This window comes from Hemibagrus wyckioides, linkage group LG13, assembly GCF_019097595.1.
Source record: "Hemibagrus wyckioides isolate EC202008001 linkage group LG13, SWU_Hwy_1.0, whole genome shotgun sequence".
NCBI classification, from domain to species: Eukaryota; Metazoa; Chordata; class Actinopteri; order Siluriformes; family Bagridae; genus Hemibagrus; species Hemibagrus wyckioides.
Window position 1 is genome coordinate 3,217,501 of NC_080722.1, and position 21,378 is coordinate 3,238,878.

The 21,378-nt window shown below is 40.9% G+C and overlaps 1 protein-coding gene across 1 annotated transcript in view; it reads left to right on the forward strand.

The window, feature by feature from the left end:
* The window catches only part of mkxa (mohawk homeobox a), a 35,182-nt gene that overhangs the window by 4,521 nt on the left and 9,283 nt on the right, over positions 1-21,378 (forward strand). Inside the window, exons 3-5 of the mRNA XM_058406633.1 lie at positions 601-760; positions 4,685-4,838; positions 7,471-7,800. Of these exons, the coding sequence (XP_058262616.1) occupies positions 601-760; positions 4,685-4,838; positions 7,471-7,800 (644 nt within the window). The remainder of the gene's footprint in view (positions 1-600; positions 761-4,684; positions 4,839-7,470; positions 7,801-21,378) is intronic.

A 21,378-nucleotide genomic window follows, 5' to 3' on the forward strand; every position in this document is an offset into this window, starting at 1 on the left:
CACAGACAGAAATTCAGAAACATTAATAAAACAATAAAACCGGAGTCTTTTCTGTCGTTGTGTTTCTTCACTGTCATTTACTGAGAACTGAAATCCAATCCAGAGTTATTCTGGAGTTTAGTGATGATATTTCTGAGCCCTAGTGATGAGTAAATCACTTCATAAAGCAATGATCTCTTTAATTTGAACACAATTTTAATAAAGTTTGATGCTGTCATGTCTGTAGGTGGAGCATCCAGGAATAAAGAGCTTACAGGTTTATACAGAACCACATAACATGCTTAATATTAATTAATATTAATATAATATTATTATTTTATTTTATTTTATTTTATTTTATTTTATTTTATTTTATTTTATTTTATTTTATTTTATTTTATTTTATTTATTTATTTATGTGGATTTTAAAAATATTTGTCCACTAAATGAACTGAAATACCTGATTATTTGATCCTGAATAATTGAATGTGGAATTTATTAAAAATTAATTATGTTTTTTTTTTAAAAATATACATTTGTTCTGTTTGTTCTGGACTGTAGAATGTAATAATAGATTTAAAAAATTTATAAAAATAGATATTTATCATTTTCCTCTCTCAGGTCTCGTCAGAACGGAGGAAAAGTTCGTCACAAGCGTCAGGCTCTTCAGGACATGGCTCGACCGCTCAAACAGTGGCTCTATAAACACCGGGACAATCCGTACCCCACCAAAACCGAGAAGATCCTCCTCGCTCTCGGCTCCCAGATGACGCTGGTGCAGGTGAGCGCGTCACACACACACACACACACACACACACACACACAACACACACACACAACACACACACACACACAACACACACACAACACAACACACACAACACAACACACACAACACAACACAACACACACACACAACACACACAACACAACACACACACACACACACACAACACACACACACCTTAGTGCCATCTACAGAAGGAGTCTCCAGTGTCCTATTAAAATCTTATTAGGAAAACATATGTATGTAGGTTTTAAGCTGCTTATGAATATTTATAACAGCTTTATGCTCAGCAGGGTTACGCGACATAACAGTGTGTGAATAAGTTTAATGGAAAAAATAACCTGGAGTTGTTATAAATGCCTTCATAATACTCTGTAATAAATTATGAACACAGTGATATCATGTTATAATGCGTTCATAAGGCAGTATGTACACTCTTCTAATTACTTTTGAAAAGCCACAATACTTCATAGTAGTCTATTATGCATTATGAATCATTAGCATGATGCACTATAAGTCATGTTCATAACGCACTATATAACTGAGCCCCAGGTTGCATAGTGCACCCTGAGTGTTGTGTTATAAGCACCACTTATAATACATCGTTTCAAGTTGTAAACATTGCTACAAACCAATTGGATCTTATAACATGTTATGAATGTAACATATTTACTATATATACACTCTCATGCATGTGTTAAGTCATTCTATATGTTATGAACAGTTATAATGCGTTATGTCAGCTCAGCTTGCTCAAAAACGTCACATGACATTTATGCTTTAAAAAGTGTTCTAGTTATATACAGTATTATGTAGGATCTATGACACTTTATAGATGTGGTTATAATGCATTATGAACACAGAGGTGTGGGAGGTGATTTCTGAATGATTTTAGTTTATTGTATTGATGAATTTCACACCATTACAGGATTGAGGTCTAATCTGAGCTCTGTGTGTGTTGTGTGTGTTGTGTGTGTGTGTTGTGTGTTGTGTGTGTGTTGTGTGTGTGTGTGTGTGTGTTGTGTGTGTGTGTTGTGTGTGTGTTGTGTATCACTGAGTTTATCATCATCACTGAGGTTTTTTTTTCTCATTTTAGATCCTTTTGTTGTGAATGTTGTCATTCTGTAAAAACTCCCATTGACCCAATCTGTGTGAAATTGTGCGTACTTCAGTGATTACACACAAACAGAAACATCAGCGTGAAAGTGAGGCGCTGCGACTCGACCTCAGACGGTTTAATGTGGTATTAATATGCAGCAGGCGTGAGTGTTAGCAGATGTGTGTGAACTGGCCTATCTACATCAGGGTTAATAACGTGCACAGACACACAGGTCATATTTGGATCTTCGTCTCTTTGGACGGTCAGAAATCTGCTCGCGGCCCTGATTATTTCCGTCACAGTTTGTAACAAGTTTTAATACGCAGTTAGGTTTACCTCCAGGACTGCCAGACTTTATGAATTTTTTTATTATCTACACAGAAGAGTTGTGCGTCCTAGATGACACGCTCCCTCCAGGAGTATTTTTGTGATTGTCAAAGCCAAAATACTCGTCTTTTTGTTCAAAATTTGCGATGCAAATTTGACTGGTGGGTTTTTTATGCTTTTTAGTTTTTCTGTAATGGCTTTTTATGAGAGCTGTGCTCATGATCCACACACGTGAATGGAAGAGGGATTTGGCTGAAAGTGTGTTGTGACGTAATCATCCATTTATCCATCGTCTATACCCGCTTTATTCCAAATCAGGGTCACGGGGATCTGCTGGAGCCTATCCCAGCACACATTGGGTGAAAGGCAGGGGTACACCCTGGACAGGTCACCAGTCCATCACAGGGTCACACATATAGACAGACAACCACACACACACTCCTATGGGCAATTTAGAATTACAACCTAATGTAGTTGTTTTTGGACTGTGGGAGGAAACCGGAGTACCCGGAGTAAACCCACAAATCCCATGGGGACTGATGAGTTATATCAATATTGGCAAGATCATGATTATAAATGATTATCCTATGCTTTGATTATATCTCTAATAATACAAGATCAGTTATAACACAGGTTATAGATATTTAAAGAAACTTCACAGCTCCAATCTGCCGTCATTGATATTCCTCTGTAATTATCCCACAGTATTGTTCAATTCTGATTGGTCAGAAAGCGTGGATTTGTTTCCTTTACTAGTAGTTACACATCAGTGCACTCATTGTTGCTATAGCAACAGCTCATTCGTAGGTGCTTGTACGGCAGGCGCTCCACGTCACGCATAATAAATTCAACTGATGAACAAAGACGTGGCGATGTTTTCTAAAAAACGAGGCGTTTATTTATCATTTACAGAAGGAGTCTCCTGCGTCAGAGGAACTTCTTATCAACTTCAAGAGAAAGACAGAAGTGAAGCTGGTGAGACGAAGCGACTGTAGCATTGAGCAACTGAGCATTAGCGTTCCATAATGTTAAATGTAACTATAAATGCATAAAAGTGTAATATGTTGAGCTTTGATGTGGTATAAGAGGAATAAAATACCTCAGGTCGTGCTGTTAAAGGAAAATAATCAGTGGGAATAGTCGCTCGTCTTCATCACACCGCTGGTTATTGACACTCTAATGTTTTAATCTGTTAGTTTTACAGTGTATTGGATTTTGGAGTGTATTGGAGTGTGTTACAGGGTTTACAGGGTTTTGTGTAGAGATCTTCACAGCAACACATCATGAAGCTTAGCCGATACGTCCTGCCACATGTTAGCACTCACTCAGGTCTAGATTCGTGCTGACAAATAGCTCTGGGAAATCTGCAACCTTTTACACTGCTCTCTGTTTCAGCTCCGACGGACCCAACGTTTTGCACTCTGTAGCGATCCTCGATCACGTACCGCGTCCAGACCCGCTTCACACTGCATCATTTGTTTTCTATACACGCCACTGGCTTCCATCTGGCCTATTGAAGCCGAAGGCTGTCCGAACACGTGGCTTTTTCGAGCAGAATATGATCTCTAAATAAAACTGAGATCAGAAAGTTCAGGAGTAAGTACTTTAGCATGAAGAAGTGTCCCAGCGCACGCTCTGTCATAAGTCACTTGAAGTCTATTGGGCATGAAAAGTTATTCTTGTATAACATCTAATGGCCTCTGGTCTCTGTGAAATGGAGAAGGCCGGGTCAAATAACACCTTTTATTGCATGAAGACAGACAGCATGTGGACGAAGAGAAGGATTATTATGATTATTATTATCATTAGGCAGAGGACAGTGGAGGCCAGAATAAGCATCGGGTTTGTCTGAGTCTCAGACGGGAGAAGCGTTAATGGAGGAATGATGAGTCTGTGGCACTCACTGATGTGTGTGTGTGTGTGTGTGTGGATTTTCAGCTTAAACCATATTTATAAATATTGAATAATCTCCATGCTGAATAATGAACTCTAACTTATCTGGATATTTGGGAAAATCACTGCTTCTGCTCATACTATAATATTTATTTGTCTACCTTCTATTGTATATGATGTATCTTATCCTATATACTCATTTCACATCTTGAGGGGTTTTTGAATTTGATGAACTCTATAAGACCTGCCCATTCATGGTGCTGTTAGCTGTCAGTGGTTGTTTTGATGCCTGGGATAGTATCAGAGGTCATTTTTTTCTAATGAAGGTCACAGTTGATCCAAAGTCTATCCTGGAAGCAGGGTGGGTGTGTGGACACTGCAGATGGGACACCAGTCCATATATACACACACATTCACTTATATTATCTATATGCACAGAATCTCCACACACACACACACACACACACACTATCCTGAGCTCTATCCTAAAGTAGACATGGCTATGACATGGTGCTTGAGTAAAGTAATCTCTCTCTCTCTCTCTCTCTCTCCCTCTCTCTCTCTCTCTCTCTCTCTCTCTCTTTGTCTGTGATGATCAGGTGTCTAACTGGTTTGCAAATGCACGACGGCGGTTGAAGAACACGGTTCGGCAGCCAGACCTCAGCTGGGCTCTCAGGATAAAACTCTACAACAAATACGTTCAGGGCAACGCTGAGAGACTTAGCATCAGCAGTGATGACTCCTGCTCAGAAGGTGTGGACATACACACACACACATACACACACACACAATTCTTTATTAGTTTTTACTACTGTGTTAATGAAGTTGAGTATTTTGCCTTAAAATCTTATATACACGCATCTCTATACACACACACACACACACACAGAACGTAAACAAATACATTAGATGTCAAACATTCAAATGCAGATATGAATAGAAGCTGCACTTCCTTTCTTTCTAATTTAATTTCTTCCTTCGTTTTTTTGCCTAAGTAAGTTTGCCATTAAGGCTCATAGAGCATCTGTTTGAGGTGAGAGCGATACGTCAGGACATGTTTCAGTATTAACAGTTTTAATGAGCAAACACTTCCCATTCCAGAGCAGACACACACCCTCACTGAACCCATCAGTCAGCTGGGAGATGTTCGTTTCTACACCAACACCACGTAATTCTGTCCAGCAATGTTGACTCTTATTGGCCAATTTCCCTGAAATCATTAGTTTTTGAAAAATAAACCTGAATCTATTTGCACCAGATGCAAAACTGTCAGTTTTACCGTAGCCTCGACTGAATTAAAAATGATTAAAACGAATTAAGTAAACAAATTTAATCCCTGATCCGTGGTTGTGTGGATATTTATAGATCCAGGGATTTTTTAATGAGAGTTCAAATGTGGAAAGGTTCCTGTGTTCCTTTGGCATTAAAAAATACGAAACATTTTTCATATCAAATATGAGACACTGATTAATTTTAATGATTTATTACGACATGTTCGGGGAGTACTTTAAGTTCAGCTGGTTCCTGGACTGGCTGCTGAGTCGAATCATGGGAAATCACTGGACTCTAGACAAACAAGACGGGACACATATGTTCTCCAGTGTGGTTCCCTTGAACCCAGGCTCTAGGATCTGTTTGTTGAGGAGATGCATAAAGCACTAAGAACATAGCTGCTGTTTGAGGAACTCTGATACTTGCATGTGGTTCTGATAAGCAGAGGCTGGGGTTATAATTGGGTTCTGGCAGGACGACATGGTGTTGTGTCCCGAACAAAAAGCCGTAGGAGACCTGGCATGGAAGTGATCCGTGCTTCGGTCTGGTTCTGACTCGGCCACGCTGGAGGAACTCTGTCTTTCAGCACCATGTCCTGCCTGTCTGTCTCACTTACAGCACGTCCTCCACGTGTGGACCCTTTGTTTTAATTCAGCTCAATCCAATCCAGATGGTTTAATCCACTTGAAAATGTTTTGTACTCTTTCAGGGCGTGAGTGCTCTGTAGGAAAAAAAAGGTTCCTTTCAAAGAGGAACCCTTAAGGAATGTATGTAGATCCATGGACTGTTTTATTTCTTTTTCAAATTGAACCCTTTAGAAAGCTACATGATTAGAAAAGAAGAGGTTCCATCTAGCACTCTGAAGGATTTTTTAATATGTCTCTCTGTGGGAACCCTTACAGCAGGGAAGTCCAGTCCTAGCCAGTGAGAGCTGCTGTGGGTGCAGGTTTTCATTCCAACCAAGCAGAAGCCACACTTAAGTTTACTGAAAGCCAAGATCAACTGATTAAACAGGTGGAATCAGGTGTGGCTCCTGCTAGTTTGGAACGAAAACCTGGATCTGAGTAGATGTGAGAACTTTCTCTTTTACAAAATATATATAAGTTGAAGACATTCTAGAAAGCCACACCCTTGAGAAAATGATGTTTCACCTAGAACCACAAAGGTTTCTTGAATCGGTCAGTGTGTGTTGGGGTTGTTAACCCTTTTAGACCAAAAAAAAAAAATTCCATCTAAAATTCTAATCGGTTCTTTAGAGAATGAGGTTCCATCTAGAACATTAAAGATTTCTTTATTCTACCTGGGGCAACTTTCAAGGGTCTGAGTAGAAGAGAGCTGATGGGTTTCTCATTGTAACTGAACTCCTTTTTTCACAAATGAATTCTGGATAAAACCCTATAGAAAGTTACACCTTAGAAAATAGAAAAGATTAGAACTCCAGGTAGAGCTCTTAAGGGTTCTCTGGTTTGTCCTTTAAAGGATCTATGTAGCACCTTGGACTGCTAGGTTTCTTTTTCATAATCTTTTTCTCACTGGGGAACACTTTAAAGGATTTATGTAGCATGCTGAGTTTCTGTTTGAATCCCTTTTAGAAAGCTTCACTCTTAGAAATCTAGAACCCTTAAGGTTAATGTCAGGTTGTACCTATGGGGGAACCCTGAATTGGTAGGGTTCACTTTTACAAAATATTTTAGATTGAACTCTTTTAGCTAAGCTGCATCATGAGAAAAAGAAGTTCCATCAAGGACCCCAAAAGGTTCTTCAGTCTGTTCCTCTGGGGGAGCCCTTAAAGGATCTATGAAGAACCAGAAGTAGAAGCCCTTTCAGAAAACCTACGCCATTTGAAAAAGTGATCCCATCCAAGTTCCATAACGGATTCTACTAGTAGAACCCTAAGAAATCCAAGAACATCTATCTGACTATCTACAGAACTCTTAAAGTACCTGTCATCTAACTGAAACTAACTTTCTTAATATTCCTCTCCATCCTGTCATTGTGTCATTTCCTTGATTAGTAAATTAGCACTGATGTATTTCTGGCCGTTGTTGCCACAGTTGTTGATGCTTAAATACTGAACAGTTGTGTTTCCCTGTGTTCTCTGTGCCGTCCTCAGATGGTGACCCGGCTGCTCGGGCACAGACGGGTGAGTTCAGCAAGCCCATGTACCAGAGCGTCATCAAAAAAGAGGGCAACGGCGTGGGGGCGGGTCTTCGGGCGGCCGCAGACGCCTCGTTGGCTGAGGACTATGTGTCTCCGCCAAAATACAAGAGCAGCCTGTTACACCGCTACCTGAACGACTCGCTGCGTCACGTGATGGTGGCCAACGGCGTGACGGACGCCCGCAGGAGGAACCACTCCGGCTCCTTCAGCTCCAACGAATACGACGAGGATCTCCTCTCGCCGTCCTGCTCAGAGACAGAGGCCAACTTCGTCTACCGTACAGGTCAGACATAATCGCAAATGGGTGTGGCTGTGTGGTGTGAATGTGGAATCTTACTGGTGTGTGTATGGCCTCTGGTTGCTGTATCGTTGGATAGTTGCTATAAATGTGTCCTTTCTTTTCCTTTCCATCACTCAAACCCACTAGAACATAACAAAACCCGGTGAAATAACACACTATGCAGTGGGAGGATGGCGATAATTGTATCTTCTCACTTTATTATCACTGAGTCTTGGAACCAGTTTGGTCTTGCTTTTCCACAAAATTAGGACAGCCTCAAGGTTTCGACTTAAAAGGATGTCTTGACAAACAATTGCAGCTAGCTGACTTTGGGGCTAAAACAATTACTGTAATAGTAGTTTGTACTGTTGTACTGTTGTAGTTTAGCTCTTTTGCCCCATCAGTGGCAGCTCATGAGTATGTTACAAGCATCCTTGTCCTGGAATCCTAGAGAGAAGTGAGTCTGAGCAAGTTTGTCCAATTACTCATGTCTGTCAGGTCAGATGTACAGAAACTCCGAGCAGCTGTTGAAAATGATCCTGTGGTTTAACGGCTCCTGGAGGACGTGTGTCATCCAAGGTTGGTGATTGTTATAAGCGCTGAATAACAGTGGCATGTTTAGTACTTGTCTTTGATCAATCTGCAATGAACGACTGCTTGAAGATGAGACTGGACACGTTTTTTTTTTTTTTTTTTTTTTTTTATGATGCAGCCATTAGCAGCTTTCAGGAGCTTAGGGTGAAGAAATCTATTATTATAATCTATAATCTATTATTGTCACGTCCATGTGTCTGAACAGAAAATTGTTTTAATATCCTAAAACTGGTCAAGAGTAGCTGTTGGGAAGGTGAGGTTAGCTTGGTGGTGGTGGTGGGTTCTGAAATCAACACCTTCTGATCCGGATAGGTTTACTGGATGTATGTTTGTGGGTTTGTGTTGATGCAAGTCAGGGTTAATAATTGATAGGGATCTTGTGCGTATAAATATATATTTTTTTATACTAGCGTTAGTCCTGCACGATGGCGGGGTCCACTGTTTTGTAGCAGATCATACGATACGCATGATTTGGCACAGGTTCCTGTCACAACCTTCCCATTTTTTATCTGGGCTCTTCAGTGGCTGGGGTGGTGCCCTGCCAGGGAATCGAACCCGGGCCATGACAATTAGACCACTAGGAGGCTTATGCATACAAACATACAACCATATATTTTGGATCACGTCCTATCAGAAAGTGTTCAAAGTGAAATGATTGTATAATGAAGTGTGTGAAGCTTTAAAACACCAGTCATTATATTTTTCTTAATACTTTAAACCTGTCAGGCTTTCAACATTTATCTTAAATACTTAAAAAAAAAAAAGATTACTAAAGGGATGATTAAGGCTAATTATCCTCCTACAGGGTTCTACTTTGAGTCCTGGACCCATTCAGTTCTCCTTGAGGCTCAAGTGAAAAACCCAAAATTTTCTAAAGTTCAACATTTTCTAAGTGCGTACACATGTTGCTTACAATAACTTGGTTCAGACCGCAAGAATCGTCACTCTTCTGAGAAGTCCTTTTGGACGTTTTCTGTATTTTATGGTTTGGTGTTTTTCAGCTCAGTCAGTCATTTTGGCTTGGTTTGGGCCTAAATCAGTACAACATGCGCTTCCTAGAGCATCAACATACTTCAGAAAAACGGTGAAAACTCAATTCCCACAGCAGAACAGTGGATCTTTACCAACATGTCAGGATAGACTGTGTACATACATTACCCCAGAGACCTTATAGTGTGGAAATGAGGGTGGAATGTTTCCTGACACCTACACAGTTTGTTTTTTCCATTTTTAAAACGAATCCTGTGCAAACACACACACACACACATTCGCGTTTGTGAGGACTCTCTGTTTGACAGAATCATGAATGCAGCTGGTGTGAGTGTTGGTGAGTGTGTAGGTGTGAGTGTATGGATAGTACCTACTGCGAGTGGATATTTTGTCTTGGTGAGACCTCGCACTGATATCAATCCTTCCTCACTCACCGTCTCAAAGTTCCTCAAACTTTTTTTTCCCTCCATATCTCAGTCTTGTGTAATCTTTGGAGTGGAGACGCAGACACAACACCGTCTCCAGTGACACACCTTCACTCAGGAGATAGCCGTGAAGGCCGGAGGAGGGATGAGATCAGTGACAGGAGTTACTCTGTGTGTTACAGTAGGACATGAAGTGTGTGTGTGTGTGTGTGTGTGCTGTATATAGAAAAAAAGGGGGCTTGCATAACAATTTTGACAGCAACAATATGTTGAAAATGATTCATTTCAACACCTAGACCTCTCAACATATTGACCTCTGAAATTTCTAATTCCTCAATTCTCACTCATTTTCTCAAGAATGAATAATCTTGACTTTTTTATCTCAAATGTTTATCTCATATTCTTTTTTTACTTCCTTTTTCACGTTTTTGACTCCCGTCAATTCTGATGTATTATTTTTGACTGATTTCAAAGTTTCCTTAAATAGTGAATAATTTCCCTCAACATTTCTGACACATTTTCTTCCGTTAATTTATTTGAGAGATTATGTTGAATTGTTGTTCTTGACTTAGGTCTTGGAATACCAAAATAATGCTTTGTTAGTTGCTGAGAAGAAGAATCATTTAGGATGCAGATGAAATAGGACAAATTATTTGTACTACTCTCATAGCCTGGTCATCTGATGCTAAAATCTTGAGAACTCAATATTTTGAGATAATAAGTAAATATTTTGAACAGACACTTGCTGTTAAAAGTTAAAGAAAGAAAGAAAGAAAAACACTTACAGCTTCTAGAGTTTCTTTTCTCACTCAAGGTTTCCCAGAAAAAACTCAACATGGTATTGATGAGAAATCCAGCGCAGAGCTTGTGGAAACGTTGATCGAATCCAAGGATGCGATGCAGCTGTAAGACACTGCTGAGACTCAGATACTTAGCGATGATGATGATGATGATGATGATGATAATGATGATGGGGGAATTAGCATGAAAGTCTGAGCAGATTTGGAGATGAGTGAGCTAGCTAGAGTAAAGGCGTTAGGCTGGGGATGTAGTAGCTTAGTGGTGAAGGTGTTGGACTACTGATCAGAAGGTTGTGAGTTCAAATCCCAGGTCCACCAAGATGCCACTGCTGGGCCCCTGAGTAAGGCCCTTAACCTTCAATGTGTGAAAATGGGATAAATTGTAAGGTGACCTGTCCACCAAATGTAAGAAATTTTAAGCACAGCTCCATCGCTTCCTTTAAGTGGAGATGAAGCAGGAGCTAAATCCCACCAAACTGCACTGTGGGTAAATCATTCAGGATGGAGTTTATGATCTTCTCTAAGCACCCAGCAGCATCAGAACTTGGGTTTTAAGGATTCTTGTATCATTCTGATCGACAGTCTAGAGATGCCAGGGCTCTGAGTTTGCTTAACTTTCCAAGTTTATCTTTTATATTTAAAGAAAGAGAAATTGTTTCATTTGTTATTCAGAAACTTGTTCAAAAGAAGTGTCTGTTTTCTAAACTTCAGGTTGATCTGAGGATGCTGAAGTGAGTGTAGGTCTGTGGTCTGTCACTGTGTGTGTGTGTGTTTCCTCTCTTTAAGACAGGTTGTTGTTCTCCACACCAGAACACAGTGTCTTTGTTCAGAAACAGCTCATAACTGATAATAATGTTTGCGCTATGGCGTGAGCCAGAGCCTGGTGTTCAGGATTAGTTCGTTATATTTGGTTATAATAAAATCTGGTTTGCGTTATCTTGGGTCTGAAGTATAAAAAATGTGAAATTCTGCTCAGAGGTTTGAGACCGAACCTGGTGTGTGACAATGATCCGCCTGCTCGCGGAGGTTATTAAGCCGCTAGAGACATTGGGAACATGGATAGAAAGTTGAAAATAAGTTATAAAGAGTTATAAAGCACTGTGTGTATATCATCCTGACAGGCTTTATATAGTGATGTCACAAATAACTAAATAATTATGATGAAGCACAAAAATGAACCAATAAATAGAGATTGAGAAAACACCCATAACACACACACACACACACACACACACACACACTCTCTCTGCATTCAATTACACAATAATCTAAAAAATGACCGAAACTAATCTATAATAAAAGTTGTTTTTTTTAAGTGGCACTTTATGAAACCCTCTTGAATAAATTTTTTTTACTTGGTTCTTGCAGTATTTAGTCCAAGACGATTTCTGAGCTCTCTGTGACATTCTGAAAGCGGAACATGTGAATGTGACACAACGGAAAAAAATATTTCCACAATGAGAGCTGGCAAGACACCTGCTCCATCCACATGGTCAGATTAAAGATCAGACTGGAATTTAGAGAGAGAGAGAGAGAGAGAGAGAGAGAGAGAAATGACTGAATGATTAAACGGACATTATAAATTCACTGTTTAGTCCGGGTGTGATGAGGAGAACAGGAGATGTCTTCAGCTTCAGGGACTTGCATCATTTCCTTTAAAGATATCACATTCTCTCTCTCTCTCTCTCTCTCTCTCTCTCTCTCGCTCTCACTCTCGCTGCATTCCAGAGGATTTTCATACTGCAGGCATTCAGACGATTACAGCAGGAGGCTGAAATTTCACTCGTGGAACAGTGTGGCTTTTTACAGCCTCCGCTGCGTCTCTGTCTGCGAGCTGCGTTAGCTCTGAGCACTCTTGCTTAGGTTAGCACCGGCGTCGACGCTAAGCTGTAACTCAGTGTGTCAGTGAAGGGCTGCTTTTCTGTCGGTCTGTAGATGATCATGCCGTCCTCCTGGATTAAAACAAACTAAAACAACGACTCATTTATTAATGCAAGTGTTCCAGTTCTTTACGCTTGAGTTTTCCTCTAAAAAGAAAATCGGTGCAGTGGAAATCTGTCACACTTTCCATTCGACTCCGAACAACAAGATGAACGAGATCTAGAATAGCGCTGGCTAAATTAAGCAGCATTACAGAAACTACAGCTTCACTTGTTTTAACTAAAAAATTAACTAAGTTTTATTTTCAGTACAAATCTTAAAAATCACATTTTGGGCATCAAGTGGTTAAGGCTCTGGGTCGTTGACGTTCAAGCTCCAGCACCACCAAGCTGCTGCTGTTGAGCCCTCGAACCCTTAACCTGCTCCAGGGGCACTGTATCATGGCTGACCCTGTGCTCTGACCCCAACCCCCATGGATGGGATATGCGAAGAAAGAATTTCACTCTGCAGTAATGTATATGTGACAAATAAAAACAACTTCACTTTCATTTAATGCGAGTTTCTACTACAATGATCTGTTGTGTGTTTATCTTGCTCTTTTGTCCACACAGCAATGCAAATCTTTTATTCCTCAAATCTACTTTTCATCCCTGCAGGCCTGGGTTAGTTTACAAGCCACAAGATGTTATCTCGCAAGCCTGTGAGATAATGACAGCGCAGTGATTTAGTCGTAGATCATCAGTGCTGTTCAAGTTCAAGTTACTCTCCTTCCCCGAGCTTCTGCTCTATGTTGGATTTCAGCCATGTTTTTTTTCTTATTCAGAATTTATTGCAGTTTGATGGGTTCCCTTTTGGATCTGGATCTTCCTCGTGTCGTCTGCTGAATTTATTTAGTTTTCTGAAGCCGCTGTGTGACAGCATCCATTGTTAGAAGTGCTGTACAAATAAAACCGAACTGAAGCTGTGCAGCAAATCACCAAACGTTACTTGAAATTTGGCCACAAGACAGAATTGGATTCTGATCATGTGGCTCGATCTGACAGCATAATGTGGAAATTCAAGTCAAATCAAACACTAAAAGATGTCAGTCGGCCAATAGGAACAATCAGATATGTAAAAATAGATCAAATCCTTAGTCGATCCCAGAAACACTGGTTACCAGGAAGGAAAACTTCCTCGCTGCTGAAGAAAGGACGTTATCAACATTTACATTATTTCCTGTCCAGTGTCACTCAAATGAGGATGAGGTTCCCTTCTGAGCCTGGTTCCTCTCAAGGTTTCTTCCTCAGATCACCTCAGGGAGTTTTTCCTCACCACCCTCACCTCAGGCTTCTCATTAGGGATAAAACAGGGATAAAACAGGGTAAAAGAAAATAGTAACTTAACTTTAAACTTGAGCATTTTTTCTATGCTTCTGTAAAGCTGCATTAAGACAATGTCCATTGTTAAAAGCGCTACACAAATAAACTGAATTGAACTGAATTGAAAACACCATGCACATACATATACACACACTCTTTCACACTTTGGGGCAATTTAGGCATGTTTTTGTGAGGCGAGAAGAAAAACCAAAACTCACATGGACATGAAACTGAGTGAGGTTACCTGAGTTCAGGTGTCTGAACAAAGGTACAGTCGGTGTATAATAATAATAATAATAATAATATAGCCTTTATTTGTCACATATACATTACAGCACAGTGAAATTCTTTTCTTCGCATATCCCAGCCTTGGAGGTTGGGGTCAGAGTGTAGGCTCAGCCATGATACAGCACCCCTGGAGCAGAGAGGGTTAAGGGCCTTGCTCAAGGGCCCAACAGTGGCAACTTAGCGGTGCTGGGGCTTGAACCCCCGATCTTCCAGTCAACGACCCAGAGCCTTAACCACTTGGAGGCAAGTTGAAGGCCAGTATACGAGGAGTTAAAAAAAACATAAAAATAAAATGAAAAGAGAACCCTGGTGGGAACGTCACTGAAAACAAGGAGCAGGAGAATTCCAGGGCACATGCCAGGGATTTTCGTTTAAATGGTGCTTTAACGGGATATTAAATGGCTGGAATCTCGCTCGCTGTTTATCTTTCATGCATGGTAGATTTCAGGACGTCCTGTGTGAGCCGTGTCGCCGTGTAATGCAACGAGGAGCGAGAGCGTGCGAGTTTGAGGACTGGTCATGGGGAAATGGTTTAAACCCCCGTGGTGGTGTGGACGGTGCTGGAGTTGCAGTGTTTACTCTCTGCTGTTTAACTGGTCACCAGAACACATTAGAGGTGTGTGTTTAAATTTCCATGAATGTGCGCTTTAATACGGTGGACGTCATTATAAATACCATCATGCTCGAGGAAGAATGAAAAGCTTCAGATGGAAGACAGATGTGTAAAAGCACTCGGTGATTTTCTTAAAAGGAAATTTAGTAGCTGAAACTGACCCCTTGTGTAAAAATGGCTTCTTGGGGAGTCTAAGATTTAAGCGTTGCCATTCGCCACCTGTTATGCGTAAATGAATCATAATGGCTTCGTCCATCCATCATTATTTAGTGGCTAGCAATATTGATGGGACGTCCATTTGAGCCAACAGCAGTGAGCGATTTTCCTCGATAAAAAGCCTACTATTTATAGAGTTCTGTTAGGGCCTTAACGAGAACGATCGGTTTGAAATGAAACGAGATGGCCAGGGCTGCCGCAATTACTCTTATTGTCTTAAATTTTTGCTTCATTTGAAATTCCGAATCATTTTTCCGTTGTTAGGAATTCCCTTTTTTTGCCTTAAAGTTAAATTGAGAAATAAATACCGGCTTTATGAGCTGTGATGAGAACTGGGAAGAAAGAAAACAGAAAAGATAGCCATAACATAATATCCTGCAGTAATATCGCTCCGGTTTCCAGCGGGGTTGTCTAATTTCTCCAGATCTCGTCGTACTCACCATCGTGCGCTGTAGGATTTTCTTTTCTTTTTTTTTTAAACCAAGAATGTTACGTGTTTTACAACATGAAAAGAGGTTCTCTCTTTTTTTTTTCAAGGCCAGTCGACATTAAGCAGAGACTGGAGGCAGAAATATGTTAAATAAAAACAGTAATGTCTGACAAGGCCTCTGAGACTCATACGTGCCAGTCACTTATTGAATACCAGAGTCTAATTTCACTCTGACAGAAAAAAAGAGGAGAAAACACTTTAAAAGTCTCTTCTGGTAGACTGCAGCTTTTTACTGATGGCCAGCAGACGGAAGAGCCGAGCCAAGCAGGTGAGCTCGCCCGAGTCTCAGAGAAACACAGGAACCATCCATGAGCCAGGGATAAAGAAGGAAGTGTGAGATCGGACATTATTACCGTAGAGTCTCTCTGCTTTTCCTCTGATGATTAGCAACCATAAGATTCATTTTTCAGCAAAAAAAAAAATTTTTTTTAAGAATCCAGGAACATTGTCAAGGGACTTTAGGTGTGTATCCACTGCAGGAACCTTTTTAATCAAACCCGTGCCAAATGTCAGGAACTTTAGAGACACAGCCATTGCAGGCATCTTTTCAATTCGACTGTGGAACTTCGTCAGGAAATCAGGAACATTTTTAAGAACCTATGAAGTTTAAGCCAGGAAACTTAGGTGGATTTTCATTAAAAGGAACTTTTCAGCACACTTCCAATCCAAGAACCTTTTCAGGACCCAGTAACTTTGTGTGTATCCCTGATAGGAACCTTTTTTTGTCAAACCTATACTCTTTGTCAGGAACTGTAGATACATTTTCACAAATCAGGAACCTTATGTACATAATATTTCAGGTACTTTTCTGCACATTTGCATTGCAGGAACTTTAGCTGTGTCTTCACTGAAGGAACCTTTTCAGTAACTCAGGAACTTAATATGCGTTTCCAATGTCGGAACCATTTCAGGATTTTTTATTTTTTTACAGCTCAGGAACCTTAGCCATGTTTCCACTGTCGAAACCTTTTTTACAAAACATACAACTATTTCCAGAATGTAGGAACCTTAGGTGTGTTTCCACTGCTGGAGTCTTTTTTAGAGACTATGGTGCTGCACAAACATTTTTTAAGGAACCATGGGAATTTCTGTAAGCAACTTAAGGTGTCTTCACTGCAGAGACCTTTGTAGGCACTTTGGCAGAAACTTTAAGTGCAGTTCCCCTTCAGGAAAATTTTCAGTAAACCCGGAACTTCGGTTTCAGTAAAACCGAACATCTTTCCCAACATTTTGCTCTGCATTCTGCTATCAACAGAAAAACTTTGAGACTATGGCGCCGGCTTTGAATTGCTTTTGCAGCGATCGGTTTTGTGCTCAGTTCTCCATCATTGAAACTTTTAATGGCTTTGGCTGGAATTAATTCGTGTTAAATCAATAAAGAACTTAGAAATGGTGCTGATTAATAAGCTGGTTACACAATTACACTTAACTATATACAGTTGTAGAAAGGACAGTATTTATCTTTTCACCCAAAACGAGAATGAGGATCCATTTTAAGTCTGGTTTCTCTCAAGAAACCACACTTAAAGTTATCAGCATTAAGGGCCTTGCTCAGGGGCCCAGCAGTGGCAGCTTCGTGGACCTGGGATTCAAACTCACAACCTTCTGATCAGTTTTATACAATTGAGGGTTAAGGGTCTTGCTCAGGGGCCCAGAAGTGGGATTCAAACTCACAACCTTCCAATCACGTCTACTCACAACACCTTAACCACTTAACCACTCCCTCACCCCCTAACTAAAACTAATTAAATATATAATAGTCATGACAGAACCCCTGGGATTCCCTGGACTCCAGTTTGAGAACCACTGGTCTACCTAGACGATCTGTATAAGCTAGAATTAACGCTAGCAGAGGGGAAACTCTTTGTCCTGTGTCTGATTATTCCCACCTCCACAGGGCAGATTTAATTTGGCCTGACTGCTCCTGCTCGAACAGTGAGTAAAAGCTAAATCAGACCTTGAAGCTAGTCTATAATTACTGAGTTGTTTTTGCTTTTAACACAAGCAACACATGGGAAATGATGTAACCACCTCACAACCTCCAGAGAACTCCTACTGTCTTGGGTACCATTCCATGATGGGAAACAGACCCAGGTACTCAACCAGGGTACACAGCGTTCTGGATTTAGTTTTTAGTTAACTGCCCTGTGTCGTACGGTTCTGTCCCGTGAAAGGAGAAAAAAAAAAGCGAACAGATGATGAGACGCACTCACACTAGATTACCACAGACACAAAGAGTTTCCATTTGGCTCAGGAGAAGATTACTAATTAGAAGACTGTGATTATAAAGTTGTTTACTCCTAATCACTCCAAGGTTTCTCCACGGCTGAACTGCACCAAGCCTGAGTGGAGCTGGCACCATATCAGGCTAGTGATGTGCCAGAGATTTAGCGTTACCTGTGTACAGTCTGAAAGGGATTTAAGTGATAACACATCAAGGAAATGCTTTCAACATGCCTCTCTGCCTCTCTCTCTGTCTCTCTCTCATGTTCTCAGACGTGAGTGTGTACAGATATCTGGCTGAGTCATGAGCTGCTCTCCTCTGGTAGCATTAGGCTGCTGTTTGAAGTCTGCACGTACTGATGGCTGTGATATGGCCTTTTTCCTGCACCAATAACATCCACCCGTCTACAATGCTAATCTAACGCTGCAGATCGTCGCTGGAGATGGCTAGAGAGGGTCTCGGTGACAGCGCTCATTTCATATTTACTCCAAACTCACTTATGATGCTTAATAGATGCTTCGAAATGAGTGCAATTCCTAGAAGTATGCATTGTACAGATTTGGCTTTCCATTCAGAAACACTTTGGATTGAGGAATTCTTTCAACACAGCTGAAAACTAGTTCCTACTGACCGAGTTCAGCATCTGGCCTTACCCCTGCGTTATAAGTGAGTTTGTGTTGTCGTTTCCTGCGCGTTAAAAATGCATGCGGCCCTGGCACAGTGTGTGTGGCGCTGATTAGTGTGTTTACTGTCACCGATAAACACGTAGATGAGAAGATGTTTAAAGTGTTCAAATCCTCTTATTTTTCTCCAGTCTTTCCACATTAACTTCTACTCAGGCTTCGACCACACTGCCAAAAGCCTGTGATCTGCATGTTGCTTAAATGGATGTCATTGCGTGTCATCTGGAGGAATCACGACATGCGAAAACTATGAGTGGTCTGTGTCTATTCTTAATATGCATGGTGGTGCAGCGGGGCAGTGTTGCCACCTCACAGCTTCAGACTTGATGTTACTGTGTGAAGCTTCCAGTCCCGTCTTCCAGAAGGCATAACATAATGACCACCTGTCTAATATTGTGTTGGTCCCCCTTTTGCTGCCCAAACAGCCCTGACCCGTCCTGCACTGTGTATTCTGACCCCTTTCTATCAGAACCAACATTAACCTCTTCAGCAGTTTGATCAACAGTAGCTCGTCTGTTGGATCGGATCACACGGGCCAGCCTTCACTCCCCATGTCCATCAATGAGCCTTGGCCGCCCATGACCCTGTCACCAGTTCACCACTGTTCCTTCCTTGGACCACTTTTCATAGATACTGACCACTGCAGACCGGGAACACCCCATATATATATATTAATCTGCCTCTTTAAATATTGTTTCATAATTTAGAAATTGTTAGGTCTTTATCCTGCATGTTGTAGCAGAGACCATGTCTTTCTGGGCGAAGAAATTAAGGTCTGTTTGTTGTTTGGTTTTTTTGTGTAAGCAGAGGGTTGTGTATTTATTTATTTGCTGTTCGGTTTTCAAGTTGGAAGTGGTTCTATGTAAAACAGGCCCTTTAGTTTACAAACCAGAGCCTCTGACCAAACATATGTTTTGTTATTCAGTTTCAACAGCAACATGAAGAGTCTGGTCATTCAGCACCCTGTTCCTATAAACCGTATGGACCAGACAATCGTCTCTCTCATGGGCCATTGAGATCTTTAGTATTTTTACTAATTTATTTATTAATAGTCACACTTTGAGTATTGTAGCTACCACAGTCAGGCTATGTGAAGGAAAAATATATTTATATTTATCGATAATATCTTCTTATAAGATTACAGTAAACCAAATACAATTATTAAACCTTTTTGAGACCTTTTCCAATAAATTCAGGCTTTTTAAGCATTTATTCCTTTAAAAGAAATTAACATTTTTTGCCTACAGAATAAGATGAAAAAGCACATTAAATGACTGACCTTGATCTGCGAGTGTCGGGAGTTTCAGCACAGTTTCTAACAAGCCTTTTGTTAGAACCTGCCTGAAATTTCACTTTAGAGAAGTATGGACGTGGCTCTCGACTCAGACCTGCAAGTGATCTCTAATTTATTCCAATCATTTTCCTCCTTATTTAAGCAACTTTAGCCAAAAGGTTTAGGAAACACATGTATCGACAGACTTACACGAGATGATTAAAAAGATTCTTTGCCTTCCCGAATTCATAAATACCGGGCAAATTAACGGTGAAATGCGTCCCGACAGCCGTGATATATAGCGCACGTATCGTCCGTGTATTCTGTGGATGAGGGCTGTAATTCTTCCTTAAATAAATCTAACAACAAATCTCTACTCCCATAAGTCCTCCATGTTCCTTCTTCTAAAAGCTACTGAGAGACCGATAGATCAATATTCGCACCAGGGCAAATCTGCAATTTCCTTTGCTCCTTTCTTTTCTCTTTTTCTCACAATACTGCCACTGTTTGCTCACGCTTGGTGCTTTCCAGCAAGCGCCAGAGCCCAGAACATGTCACCGCCGTCGACACAGTGAGAGACACGAGAGATGAATGTGTCGAGAGCCGGCCTCTGCAGGATTAAACCAGGACAAGGCTGCACAATTTAGTGCTATAGAAACCAGACAGCGTTGAGTTTTTGACCGGGAGCGAGAGATCGACTGCATTTTTATTTATTTTAAATATCCTGCGGCCACCGTTCTGAGATCTGTCGGCCGTGTCACGTGCGGCCTCGCGGTCTGTCGTCCGAGCGCCGGCCAAACCATCCCGAAACTCCGGTCACGACCTTTCCCTGTGTGCTGCGAGTCATTACTGATAAGCCCCAGTGTCATTACCACGACCGCAGTCTTTACTCTTGTAATGAAGCCAACCTGATGAGAGAAAAAGTGAAAGAAACAAAGGAATGAGGGGAGGAAAGGGGAGAAAGAACAAGAGACAGATTAGTTTGGAAAGCACTACAGACGGATTAAAAGGAAACAAAAGAGTTGAAGAGTGAGATGCAGTAGAAAAAGAAGAGGTGGGATGAGTGAGGAAGTGAGGCAGTCTGGAAAAAAATGGAAACAAGGCCATAGACAGACAGAAAAAAACAAAAAAAACAAGAGTTATTGAGAAAAAAGGCCAGAAGTAGTCGATCCTGGCGCAGATGAGAAAGACAGAATGAAAGGTGGGGTTAACCGGACAGAGAAGGGATGAGAAAAAAAGGTGCAAGCTGGAGGGATGGTGGGATTGATCGTGGGTGGAGCAGGTTGGCACGCCGACTTGGCAGCCGTGAAGTGATGGGAAAAGCCAACATCCTAACTTCATTCACAGACGCTCCCTGGCATTATTAAAGAACACAGAGCGATTCTTAAAAACGCTCACATCAGGCAGCATGAGTAAAAAAAAACCCAAAAAACAGTGTCTGTCTCTTGAAGGTATCTTCCACATTTTTCCTCCTTTTTATTCGAACAGTGAAGGATCTGAGCATGCTTTTTTTAAGATGGTAAAAAAACACCAGTGAGTGACAGCGAGCTCCTGGAATGTGGTGTCGAGAGAAACCTGGTAGTGGTTTGAGATATTGGCAATAACTGGATTTCCCAGCATCAGTGGGAAGAACCTGAGTCGAAAGAATTCCTGCTTCGGTTTCATCGCTTACTGTAACTCACTAAAAAAAACAAAATCAGAAACATTGCCATTATGTAATTACGCTAGAAGTGAAAAGATTAA